This window comes from Eimeria tenella, genomic scaffold (assembly GCF_000499545.2).
Source record: "Eimeria tenella Houghton genomic scaffold, Eth_scaff11, whole genome shotgun sequence".
NCBI classification, from domain to species: Eukaryota; Apicomplexa; class Conoidasida; order Eucoccidiorida; family Eimeriidae; genus Eimeria; species Eimeria tenella.
In genome coordinates, this window is record NW_013541474.1 from 33,843 (window position 1) to 45,896 (window position 12,054).

At 46.6% G+C, this 12,054-nt stretch overlaps 3 protein-coding genes across 3 annotated transcripts in view; 2 read left to right on the forward strand and 1 right to left on the reverse strand.

The window, feature by feature from the left end:
- Positions 1 to 832: 832 nt before the first annotated feature.
- On the reverse strand, positions 833 to 4,247 carry ETH_00030705 (uncharacterized protein; the record flags this gene model as incomplete). The annotated part of the gene is made up of 3 exons (XM_013372829.1): positions 833 to 1,496; positions 1,925 to 3,503; positions 3,719 to 4,247. 3 exons carry the CDS (start codon positions 4,245 to 4,247, stop codon positions 833 to 835), a joined length of 2,772 nt encoding a protein of 923 aa, XP_013228283.1.
- A 2,792-nt stretch (positions 4,248 to 7,039) lies between these two features.
- ETH_00030710 (60S ribosomal protein L18a, putative) lies at positions 7,040 to 8,379 on the forward strand (the record flags this gene model as incomplete). The annotated part of the gene is made up of 3 exons (XM_013372830.1): positions 7,040 to 7,069; positions 7,500 to 7,874; positions 8,215 to 8,379. 3 exons carry the CDS (start codon positions 7,040 to 7,042, stop codon positions 8,377 to 8,379), a joined length of 570 nt encoding a protein of 189 aa, XP_013228284.1.
- A 1,337-nt stretch (positions 8,380 to 9,716) lies between these two features.
- ETH_00030715 (uncharacterized protein) overlaps positions 9,717 to 12,054 on the forward strand; it is a gene marked incomplete at both ends in the record, with an annotated part of 4,987 nt that continues 2,649 nt past the window's right edge. The window contains 3 exons of the mRNA XM_013372831.1: positions 9,717 to 10,354; positions 11,306 to 11,420; positions 11,958 to 12,021. Coding sequence (XP_013228285.1) covers positions 9,717 to 10,354; positions 11,306 to 11,420; positions 11,958 to 12,021 — 817 coding nt within the window. The remainder of the gene's footprint in view (positions 10,355 to 11,305; positions 11,421 to 11,957; positions 12,022 to 12,054) is intronic.

Genomic DNA, 12,054 nt, shown 5'->3' on the forward strand with positions numbered 1-12,054 from the left:
CAGCAGCAGCAGTAGCAGTAGCAGCAGGAGCAGCAGCAACAGCAGCAGCAGCAGCCGCAACAGGTTGAAGGGTTTCTAATTACATAATTTTAGTTTCGTCGCAAGTAAAAGAATGATTTGCATTTTTCAACTTATTTCGAGCCACCAAAAACCTGTTTCTCTCGGAATCTAGGGTTTAGGGTTTAGGGTTTAGGGTTTAGGTTTTACGGTTTAGAGCTGAGGGTTTAGGGTTTCAGCTGGAAGGGTTTAGGGTTTGATGACAGCAGTCGAAAGATTAAACAGGCGAAGAATGTCCAATTAAACCCTAAACCCTAAATCCTAAATTGGAGGTCCCTTTCTAAACCCTGAATAGTATCTCTGCAAACCCTAAACCCTAAACCCCAAACCCTAAACCCTAAACCCTAGGTGTTGTCACTGTGAAAAAAAACTTCATCTGAAAACCCAAAACCCTAAACGCTAAACCCTCAAACACAACCGTAAACCCTAAAGCCTCAAACCAAAACCCTAAACCCTAAACCCTAAACCCTAAACCCTTAACTCCTAACCCTAAACCCTATTAGAAGGTACTTGATGTAAATACGAAATAGACAAGGTAGTTGAGGTGTATGTACACATGATATTGATAAAACATTGACAAAACAAAAAAGTTAACAGTTTTGCTGCTGCAGCTGCTGCTGCGGCTGTGCATTTGCTGCTGCAGCTGCGGCTGCTGTCCCTCCCACTGATATCACTGCAGGTGCTGCTGCTGAGGCACAGCGGCTGTTGCTGCTGCTGCTGCCGCCGCACGAGCAGCAGCAGCAGCAGCAGCAGCAGCAGCAGTGCCTCCCCCGCTCTACCTCATGCTGTCCCCCCCTTCACCTCCCTTGCTGCTGCTGCTGCCGCTGCTGCTGCTGCTGCTGTGGGGGACGTAAAGGGCTTCTGGGATCTGCCGCTCCCAGCTAAGAGGGTAAGGATAATTGTTGAGTTCTGCTGCAGTGGTTTTGTAGCTGCTGAAGAAATTAAAATAATTAAAAAAATTAAAATGAGAAGAAATAAAATCATAAACTTCAAAATAAGAATAATAAGGAAACCAATTCAGCAGCCTCCCAATTAAGCCCACCGCTGCAACAGATCCCCATCCCTGCTGCTGCTGCTGCTGCTGCTGCAGCTGCTGCTGCTGCTGCTGCTGCGCCTCCGCAGCAGCCTCGCTGCTGCCGCTGCCACTGCTGCTGCTACCGCCACCACTGCTGCTGCTTCCCCCGCCGCTGCTTCCCCCGCTGCTGCTTCCACCGCCGCCGCTGCTGCCGCTGCTGCTGCTGCTGCTGCTGCTGCTGCTGCGGAGTGCAGCAGTGAGTCTGGGGAGGCAGAGGAAGTGTGGGGCGCAGAAGGAGTGGTAAGGAGCCACATGAAAGAAAGAAGGAAAAAAAGAAGAAATAAAAGAATAAAAATGCTGCTCGTCATTTAAAATAGACAAAGACAACAAGGCCCGCAGCCCCGAGTCCCACAAAGGGTACACCCTGCAGCAGCAGCAGCAGCAGCAGCAACAGCAGCAGATGCAGCAGCAGCAGGTGCAGCGGCAGCAGCAGATGCAGCAGCAGCAGCAAGGGCGCGCTGGTTCCAATCAGGTTCCCTGTAGATACTGATTTATTTATCTATTTTTATTTATTTATTTATTATTATTATTGTTAATTTATTTATTATTTATTTATTATTTATTATTTATTTATTTATTTATTTATTATTTATTGATTTATTTGCTGCTGAAGACCCGCGTGGAGTTCGTGGCCGCGGCAGCTTCGAAGCTGCTGCACCAGTTGGCAAAATAAAAAGCATTTTTTTAAGTTATTTACTTTAAAACGAATAAATAAACAAATTAATTAATTAATTAATTAATTAATTAATTTATTTATTTATTTATTTATTTATTTATTTGTTTATTTATTACCTGCGGAGGGCTTTGCTGCTGCCCCCAAAGGCAGTGCCAGCAATAGTGGGCTGGTAGATTTGGTGAGCAGCAAAAAGTCCGCTGCTGCTGCTGCTGCTCCAAAACCCTTTTTTGATTCGAGGCGGAGTTTGCTGCAGCAGCAGCGCCTGCTGCTTCGTCTGCTGCAGCAGGAACTCGCCGTCAAACACCTGCTGCTGCTGCTGCTGCTGCTGCAGCGGCGGCAGCGGCTGCTGCAGCGGCGGCGCTGCAGCAGCAGCAGCAGCAGCAGCAGGGAACACTGAGCGGCTGCGGGGGGGGTCCACCCACAGGAAGAAGGAGGAGGAGTAGGGGTCTGCTGCAGCAGCAGCAGCAGCAGCAACAAGACCCATTTTGCTGCTCTGCAGCACGAAGTAAAACTCATTAAAGTAAGGATGGTTCCACCAGTCTATTATCACTCGAGGATCTGCTGCTGCTGCTGCTGCTGCTACCCGCACAGCAGCAGACAGCTCGTAGTGCGGCAGCAGCGACAAAGCCAGAGGCACCACGCACACCCGCGAATGATATGCTGCTGCTGCTGCTGCTGCTGCTGCGGTTGGCGGGGCCCCTGCTGCTGCTGCTGCTGTTGTTGGGGGGGTTGGCGAGGCCTCTGCTGCTGCTTCTGCTGCGTCCGCAGCAGCAGCAGCAGCAGCAGCAACTGCTTCTTGAGCTTTGGAATAAAAGAATTCATCAGCAAAAATCACAAGACCTTCTTGCTGAAACAAATCCAAAAACAGCAGCAGCTGCTGCAGATAAGCAGCAGCAGATTTGTGGGGCGCAATGGGGGGGGGTGGCAGCACCCACAGGCCCGTTACTATTGTGGTCGAATACCTGCTGCTGCTGCCGCTGCTGCTGCTGCTGCTGCTGTTGCTGCTGCTGTTTTCGTGGTTCCGCCTTGAGCCGCAGTGAGAAGCAATCAGAGAAGAAATCGAAGGATAGGGAGACTCGTGCTGCTGCTGCTGCTGCTGCTGCTGCTGCGTTTGCTCCTGGTATTTACTGGGGGGTCTGTTTGGATCTCCCTCTTCTGCTGCTGCTGCTGCTGCTGCAGCAGCAGCAGCAGCCCTGGGTCTCCTCGGGATGGGAAGAGGAAAAGCATAGCCGAGGTCCGAAGCAGAAGAAGCATTTGAAGTGAAATTTGAATTTAAATCATTTAAATAATTGTCCCTTTTGCTGCTGCTGCTGCTGCTGATGCTGCTGCTGCTGCTGCATCTGCTGCTGATCCAAAAGCGGCATCTGTCTTCGTCGCCCATCAAGAAAAATTCATCAGAGTCCAATTCCCCACACTTGCTGCTGCTGCTGCTGCTGCTGCTGCTGCTGCTGCCGCTGCCGGCGCTGCTGGTGCTAGTGTCGCCGTTCCTGCTGCTGCTGCTAGTGGCGCCGCCACCGCTGCCGCTGCTGCTGCTGCTGCTAGTGCTGCTGCTGCTGCTGCTGCTGCTGCTCTTTTCTTGTTCGTAAATGTACTTGTGGGGCTCGAGATAAAAATCAAACAAAGTGAAAAACGCAGCAGTTGAAACGCGGTTGGAAGAACCCTCAAACATGTTCTTGTTCAGCAAACCCTCGTAGACTGAACGCAAACCCTAAACCCTAAACCCTAAACCCTAAACCCTAGACCGTGCACTTCAAAGCCTGCGGCGCACGCAGCACGCCCTCCCTGCTGCTATGGTGGCCCCAGCGTCATCCAAACGACCTTAGCGTTTAGGGTTTAGGGTTTCTGGTTTAGGGTTTAGAGTTTAGGGTTTAGGGTTTGGTCACAGGGGTCTATTTGAGGTGTATGTACACCGCAGAGCTTGTCTTCTCGCCACGAAGGCCCTTTATAACGAAAATTATTTCCTTGAGGGTACTGGAGGCCCAGGGGGCCCCCAAAGGGGGCCCCTCTGTTTGGATTTGAGAAGAAGAAGCAAGCTGTAGCAGCAGCAGCAGCAGCAGCAGCAGCAGCCAGCAGCAGCAGTAGCGCGGGCGCCTTGCTGCTGTGCCGCAGCAGCTTGCTGGTCACGCGGGAGAAGCAGCAGCAGCAGCAGCAGCAAACCCTTATGCTGCTGCTGCTGTCGCTGCTGTGGCTCTTCCGGGGTGGCAAATGCGTGAAAAAGCGCAGGGGGCTGCTGCTGCTGCTGCTGTTGCTTCTGCTGCTGCTGCTGCTGCTGTCCCTAAGAAGGCCGGCGCGTTCATTGTTACATTCCTTTTCAGCGCCAGGAGGCTCAGCAGCAGCAGTGGAGTGTATGTTGTTGCTGCTGCTGCCGCTGCTTGTGTTTCTGCTGCTGCTGCTCGTGCTGCCGCTGCTGCTGCTGCTGCTGCAGCGAAGCACCCGCATTTGTTTCGGGTTGAATAGCGCGAGAAATGACTTGACGAGATTCAAATGGCATTAAATTCAGAAATTAAAATTTAAAACAACAAAAGGATTAAAAGAATAAATGGGAGAACAAAGTGAAGCGGCAACGCGAGCAGCAGCCCCGTGGCGGCAGCAGCGGCCGAGCTGCTGCTGCTGCGGCTTTTTCGCCTGAAATACCCTTTTAAATGGAATAAAAAAAACAATTAAATCAAATTATTGTTTTTATTCAGGAAAATTGGATAAACAAATCAACTTTTGCAAAGATCGCCTCCAATTCAAGAGGTTTCCGTTTGCTGCTGCTGCCTGTCGGCGGCGCAGCAGCTGCCGAGACACCCCAAAAAGTGACTGCGTTTGCAAATGGAATTCAAATTCAGATTTTCAATTTTTAAATTCTTTTTAATTAAATTTAAATAATTAAATGCAATTTAAATTTTTAAATGAAACCAGAAAAGAGTTTTATCCGGAGTTCAAAAGAGCTCCAAACCCTCAATACGCTCCGCAGGGTTTAGGGTTTTGGGTTTAGGGTTTAGGGTTTAGGCCTTAGGGTTTAAGGTTTAGGGTTTAGGGTTTAGGGTTTAGGGTTTGAGGTAGTGAAGAGAATTCCAGCCTTCGAAAGCTTAAATCGTGGACAAATGATTTAACTTTGGGAATTAACATACTTTCGAATATTGAATTAATTTAAACGATTAAATAAATTTAACTTATTTATTCAATTCAATAATTAAAATAAAATAGTTAATTAAATTAGTTTATTTAATTCAATTAATTTAATTGAAAGTTAATTTGTCTAAATGTTTAAATGTTTTATCTTTTCGATTTAAATTCAGCAAGGGGTTATTTATATCTAAAGAATAAACCAGTGCTACCAGCATCGCTGAGTGTGAAACCCTAAACCCTAAACCCTAAACCCTGGATGCTTGTATTAGCGCTTGCTTTCTAGGATAAAGAGTTAAAAGGAGCAATTATAAAAGCTGCAGTTAAGAGGCAACAAAAGAAATTGCAAAATATAATCAAATTAGATTTAAAAGGTTTTTAAATTTAATTTTTTAAATGCATGCAGCCTTGGATAGGCCTTGGGGGCTAGGACGCAGGTGATTCCAAGCGGCAGCAGCAGCAGCAGCAGCAGCAACAGCAGCAGCAGCGGCAGCAGCAACAGCAACAGCAGCAGCAATAGCAGCAGCAGCAGCAGCAGCAACAGCAGCAGCAGTAGCAGCAAAAGTAAACGCAACGGCAGCATCAGCAGCAACAACAAACGCGACAACGGCAGCAGCAGGGGCAACAGTGGCAGAAGCGAAAGAAGCAGCAGCAACAACAACAGCAGAACCAGCAGCAGCAGCAGCAGCAGCCAGCAGTAGCAGCAGCAGCAGGTGCGCTAAACAGGTAGTGGTGGTGGTGGTGGTGATGCTGCTGCTGCTGCTGCTGCTGCTGTTGCTGCTGCTGCTGTTGCTGCTGCTGCCGCTGCCGCGCTGTTCAAATGCAGCGTTTTGATTCGTTGTTCGGAAAGAATGCAGCAAAATAAATTAATCTTTTTTGTTTGCAGCAACCCTAAACCCTAAACCCTAAACCCTAAACCCTACACTCTAAGAGCTAAACGCTAAATCACAAACTATAAGCTTTAAACCCTAAACCCTAAATTGATGGTTAAAGTTTCCAGGGGCCCCGAATTGCCTTCGATAAGATGAATTTGTCTTCCCAAACCCTAAAGCCTAAACCCTAAACCCTAAACTCTAAACCCTAAATCCTACACCTTAGACACTTGTCTCCAAATCCCAACCCTAAACCCTAAGCTTCAAACCCTAAACCCTAAAGCCTCAAAAGTAAGAAATAAACATAACTATAAAAAGAGATAAGTGAAGACAACAACAAGCGAAATAAATGTAAATTAATATAAATTAATATAAATAAATATAAATAAATACAAATATAAATCAATATAAATAAATATAAATAAGTATAAATAAATAAAATAAAAATATCTACAAAATATAAATACAAGTAAATGTGAATATAAATAGAAATAAATAAATGTGAACAAATCTAAATGCATGCAAATGCAGCTTCAAATTGCTGCGAGGCCTAAGAGGCTTTCCAAGAGACCATCATGACCCTAAACCCTAAACCCTAAACCCTAAACTCTAAACCCTGAACCCTAAACCCTAAACTCTAAATCCTAAACCCTAAACCCTTAAGCTGAGGACGGATAACGAAGCTGAATTAGAAGAGCCTTAACCTACATACTTATGAGGAAACTCTATATGGCAGTGTGTGCTCGCTAGACGCTAGACCCTAAACCCTAAACCCTAAACCCTAAACCCTAAACGCTAAACCCTAGGCAGCGAAGCTCGGCTGTGCATGCGCCTTGAACACCCCACTGCTGCTGCTCGCTGGCGTTTCCTCTGCAGCACTTGGAGTTGAAATCCCTTTTAAATTTCAAAAAAATACTTTGAATTAAATTTAAATTGAAAATATTAAAATAAATTGAATAAAAAGGTTTAATTTTCTGCGAGCTGAGGGCCGGAGCAGGGGGCTTGGCTGCAGCCGCCCAGCCTGCTGCTGCTGCCGCCGCTGCTGCTGCAGCAGCAGCAGCAGCTGGCTTCCGCATGTTTTCCGGGGCGTTTTGAGTGGGAAAAAGGGAAAAGGGGGTTATTTGGAGTGTTTGTTGCGGGTGTGAAAGTTTAAATTTGAAAAAGAAACAAATATAAGGGGCGTTTCGGGTTTTTCGGGTTGCGGCAGTTCCCCTTGGTGTCTGTACACTCCAACCTCTCCCCGCGGAAATGAAGGCTGACAAGACACTCCAGCAGCCTGTAGGTCGCATTAATTGGGATTAAATGAATTTAAATCATTTTATTTCTTCATTTGCCCAATTTCGAGTCGGAATCTGCAAAATTTCCCTCCCGAACCCGCTGCGGGGTTGCTGCGGGGAGCAGCAGCAGCAACCTGCATGCGCTGCTGCTTCCTGTTCGATTTTCTTTTCTTCCGCCCCGAATGGAATTAAAATAAATTAAAATAATTAATTTCTCCCTTTCGCACTTTCCTGGCAGCGGGGAAGTCCTGCCGGGCCGCTTTAGCGGGGGTTTGGGGTTTAGGGTTTGGGGTTTGCAGGTGTGCGGGGTCGGGGTGGGGCGCTAGGGTTTAGGGTTTCGGTTTCCGCTTCGATTGCCGTTTGCCCGTGGGCGCGCCCGCGGGGCTGGAAGGTGGAGGGTTTAGGGTTTAGGGTTTAGGGTTTGCGCGCAGATCCGGCAGTTCCAGGTGGTGGGCCGGCAGCGGCCTGCTGCTGCAGCAGCAGCAGCAGCAGCAGCAACACCAGCGTACCGGCTGCGGCTGTTTGCTGCGAACGAAGTGCTGGCGGTGTCGCGTTTCTGGTATTTGCTGCGGCAGCTGCGGAAGATCAAGCGGGCCCACGGGGAGGTTTTGGAGGTTGTGGAGATAAACCCTAAAAGAGCGACTAATCCCAAAAACTTCGGGGTTTGGCTCCGCTACGACAGCCGCACCGGCAGCCACAACATGTACAAAGAAGTCCGCGACATTTCCGAAAATGCTGCAGCAGCACAAGTGCTCGCGGAGATGGCGGGGAGGCACAGGGCCCTCGCCAGCAACATCCAGGCGAGGGTTTAGGGTTTAGGGTTTAGGGTTTGGGGTTTGGGGTTTGGGGGTGGGGGTGGGGGTGGGGGCGCGCGGCCCGGGCCGCGCGGTTTTTGGTTTCTCGAGGGTTTGGGGCGGTTGGGGGCGGTTCGAAGACACCGCGAGGGTTTAGGGTTTAGGGTTTAGGGTTTAGGGTTTAGGGTTTGGGGGGGGATGGCTGCTGGGAGTGCGTGGGTGGGGGCGTTTGGGACATTTTGGGGGGGGGGTTCGAGCGTTCAGGGTTTAGGGTTTGGGGGGGCGTTGTTGGGGTTCGCGGAGGGGTCTAGGGTTTAGGGTTTAGGGTTTAGGGTTTAGGGTTTGCGCGCAGATAATCCGGATAGTGCAGCTGAAGGGCAGCGAGTGCCGCAGGCCTCACGTGCAGCAAATGCTCAGCAGCAAATTGAAAATGCCAGCAATTCGGAGAATAATGCCAATTCCAAAAGCCAAAAGATCCACTTTTGTGGCCAAGAGGCCCAGGCTTTTCCTCAACTAGCTGCTGCTGCAGCAGCAGCAGCAGCGGCAGCAGCAGCGGCGAAAGCAGCAGCTGCTGGCGTTGTTTCGGGACGGAGCGGCGAACGAGCAGCAACTGCAGCAGCAGCTGCTGCAGCTGCAGCAGCAGCAGCAGCAGCTGCTGCTGCTGCAGAGCTCTGGGGGGGCTCGGAGATGAGCAGCGATCGGGCTGCTGCAGCAGCTGCTGCTGCTGCAGCTGCTGCAGCAGGAGACTTACTCGATGGACCGGCTTGAACCGGAGCATTCGCGGGTTTTTGTTGCTGCTGCAGTAGCCTGTTCGTTTGCTGCTGATTTAGTTTAGTTAGCAGCAGCAACTAGCGCCAGCTAGCCAGAAACACTTGCTGCAGATAATAGCTTCCTGCTGCTGCTGCTGCTGCTGGCCGCAGCTGCGAGAGCGGTAGCAGACGCAACGTCGAACCCAACAAGCTGCAGCTGCCTGCAGCTAGCTGCTGCTAACTGCCGCTAGCCACGGCTAGCTGAGGCAGCTAGCTGCTGCTTGTTGCTGCTAGCTGCAGCTAGTTGCAGCTAGCCATAGTGGGCTAGAGCTGGCTGGGGGGTGTCTGGACGTGGGGCTGTGGGAGCTGCTGGAGTGCATGCGTTGGTGTTCTGCGATTCTTTTTTGGATTTTGTTGAATTAGATTTCCAAAATTCGCAAATTTAAATTATATGTGTTTTAAAAGGCGAATTGTGCGGGCTAGAAGGGACAGAAAGCGCCCCCGGGCCGCCCTGTGCAGTTTGCTGACAGCAGGAGGGAAAGGCGGCAGCAGCTGCGCAAAGGTGGCATATCGGAGGAATGCGGCCGCCAAAGGGTCCTTTTGGCAATTAAATTGACAATATTATTCAACTGAAGTTCATTTGGGAGGTGAAAATGAGAAAAAAGGGGAGTTTGGGCGGTTTACTCGGGGAAAGAGCAGACACACACAGCAGCAGCAGCAGCAGCAGCTTCGGTGCTGCAGCAGCGGCTCTTGCCGCTGCTGCTGCTGCTTGTTTTGCGTCTATTTCATCTAAACTGGGCTCATAAATTTGAATTGGGATTCGTTAATGTTTTTATTTGCAAAAGCCGGAGAATAGAGTGTGGCGGATTCCGCGAGAGCCAGCGCCAGCGATCTGTGTCACTGTGGCTGTTCGTTTCTCTTCACGGGAATTCAACTTGGCACTTTCGTTGCCGAAATGTGCTCCTTTTTTCCCGTTTTTTTCCTCATAATTAATTAAAATCTCCAATTAAACACGAAACAACAATTGTTTAGGCGTTAAACGGCTGGATTCGGCTGTTTTCCCGGGCTTCTGCTGCTCCCTGCACCGGCCGGGCCTGCGTGACCAATGGTCCATTTGGGCGATGTGGAGCTCCGCCAAAAGGAAAAAGATCTGACCACTGCAGCTCGAAATTCAAGTTTTCTTTTCTCCTCAAACGCAGACTCTCCCCAGAGCTCTTGCTTCGGGCCTTTGCCAGCAGCAGACGAGCTGGCTGCTGCTGCAGTTTCTCGAAACAGAGAAGTGGTCATTTACTGTCCCGATGCTGTGACAGCAGCGCTGCCGCCTGCTGCTGCAGCAGCAGAAGGCGCAGCAGCAGCAGGCGCGGCGCCAGCAGCAGACGCCGCCGCTGCCGAGGAAGCAGCAACCCGCCCGGCTGCAGCAGCAGCAGCAGCAGCAGCAGCAGCAGCTGAAGACGCAGCAGCAGAAGCAGCGACAATTCTCGATGGGAGGAACGGCGCGGTTCGCCCGCCGAGCACCGGCAGCAGCAGAAGCAGCAAATGCAGAAACGGCAGCAGCAGCAGCAGCAGCAGCAGCAGCGGCTACAGCCCTATCGACAGGCAGCAAGAAGCAGCAGCAGCAGCAGCAGCAGCAGCAGCAGAGGATGAAGAAGAAGCAGCTAAACCTGTTAAGAAAAAATTCAACTTCTTTAAATGCTGCGGCCTAGACGCAGCAGCAGCAGCAGCAGATCCCAAGAAGGCATCCTGGTAATAAAATCCACTTTATCTATTTATTTGTTTTGTTTATTTATTTATCTATTTATTTATTTATTTATTTAATTTATTTATTTTATTTATTTTATTTATTTATTTATTTATTTATTTGTTTACTTATTTATTTCTGTTTTACTAATTTCTTCTCGAATTCCTGTTCTGTTATTTTCCTTTTTATTTCTGTCACCTCTCTTTGGCTTCTATTTTAAACTTTGAATTTTTATTTTTTGATTCAAATTTTATTTATTTGTTTTGTTGCATCTTCATATTAATTATTTCTTTTATTTCTTTATTTATTTTTATCCTTCTATTGCCTAATTAATTATTTCAATTAATTAATTAATTAAATTAATTAAATTAATCAATTAAACCCTTGATTAATTAAATCATTGATTAATTAGACCATTTAATTAATTAATTGATTAATTAATTAATTCATTAATTCATTAATATGTCAAGTTGTTTATTTGTTGGCAGTTATCTAATTGAGTGTGTCCAACAAACTATTTAATTTTCTTTTAATTCATTAATACATTTAAGAAATTAATTTAATTAATTAAATTAAACTTTTTAATTTTAATTAATTCAAGCACTTTAACAAACTCAACCAATCAAATTAATCAAACAGCCAAGCTTTGTTATTTAATTTAATTTAATTTAGATTAAATTAAATTAAATTAAATAACAAAATAAATAATTAATAAATCAAATTAAACAATAGATAAAACTGAATTAAATTCAATAGTAGATTAACGTAACTTAAATGATAAATTAAATTAACTTACTTGATAAACTAAATTAAATAATTGAATTTAATAACAATTTAAATTAAGTTGAATGATAAATTAAAATAATAAATAAACCGATAAACAATGAATAAATAGATTAATACATAAATTATAAATAACAAATAAATAAATAATAACATTTATTCATTTATTTCAGGCTAAGAAGACAGTTATTCAATTTATTCTGCAACACCGGCCCCCTGGGTTTAAAAGTTTATCCTTTTTCTCTTTGTTTCATCGACAAACAAATTGAGAAAGAATGGAATATACAGGTAGGGTTTAGGGTTTAGGGTTTAGGGTTTAGGGTTTATGGTTTAGGGGTTTGGGTTTAGGGTTTAGGGGTTTGGGTTTAGGGTTTAGGGTTTAGGGTTTAGGGGTTTGGGTTTACGGTTTAAGATTTAGGGTTTAGGGTCTAGGGTTTAGGGGTTTGGGTTTAGGGTTTAGGGTTTAGGGTTTAGGGGTTAGGGGTTAGGGGCTAGGGTTTAGGGGTTAGGGTGCAGTGTTTGGAGTTTGGGGTGTGGGGTTTGGGGCGTAGGGTTTAGGGTTTAGGGTTTAGGGTTTAGGGTTTAGGGTTTAGGGTTTAGGGTTTAGGGTTTAGGGTTTAAGGTTTAGGGTTTAGGGTTTAAGGTTTAAGGCTTTAACCTTTCATGTGGAGCGAAATTGCTTTCTATATATATGCTTTCACTAAGTAATTAATTAATTTCTTTACTGTTAATTAATTAATTAATTGATTGATTAATTAAATTAAATTAATTAATTAATTAATTTATTTAATTAATTAATTTATTTTTGCATTTTTATTTCTGCAGAGAAACGAACAGTCGGTAAAAGCCGCGCGCTGGTTGGGGGCCATTTTACTCATCCAAGTTTGTTGTAAGGGTTTAGGGTTTAGGGTTTAGGGTTTAG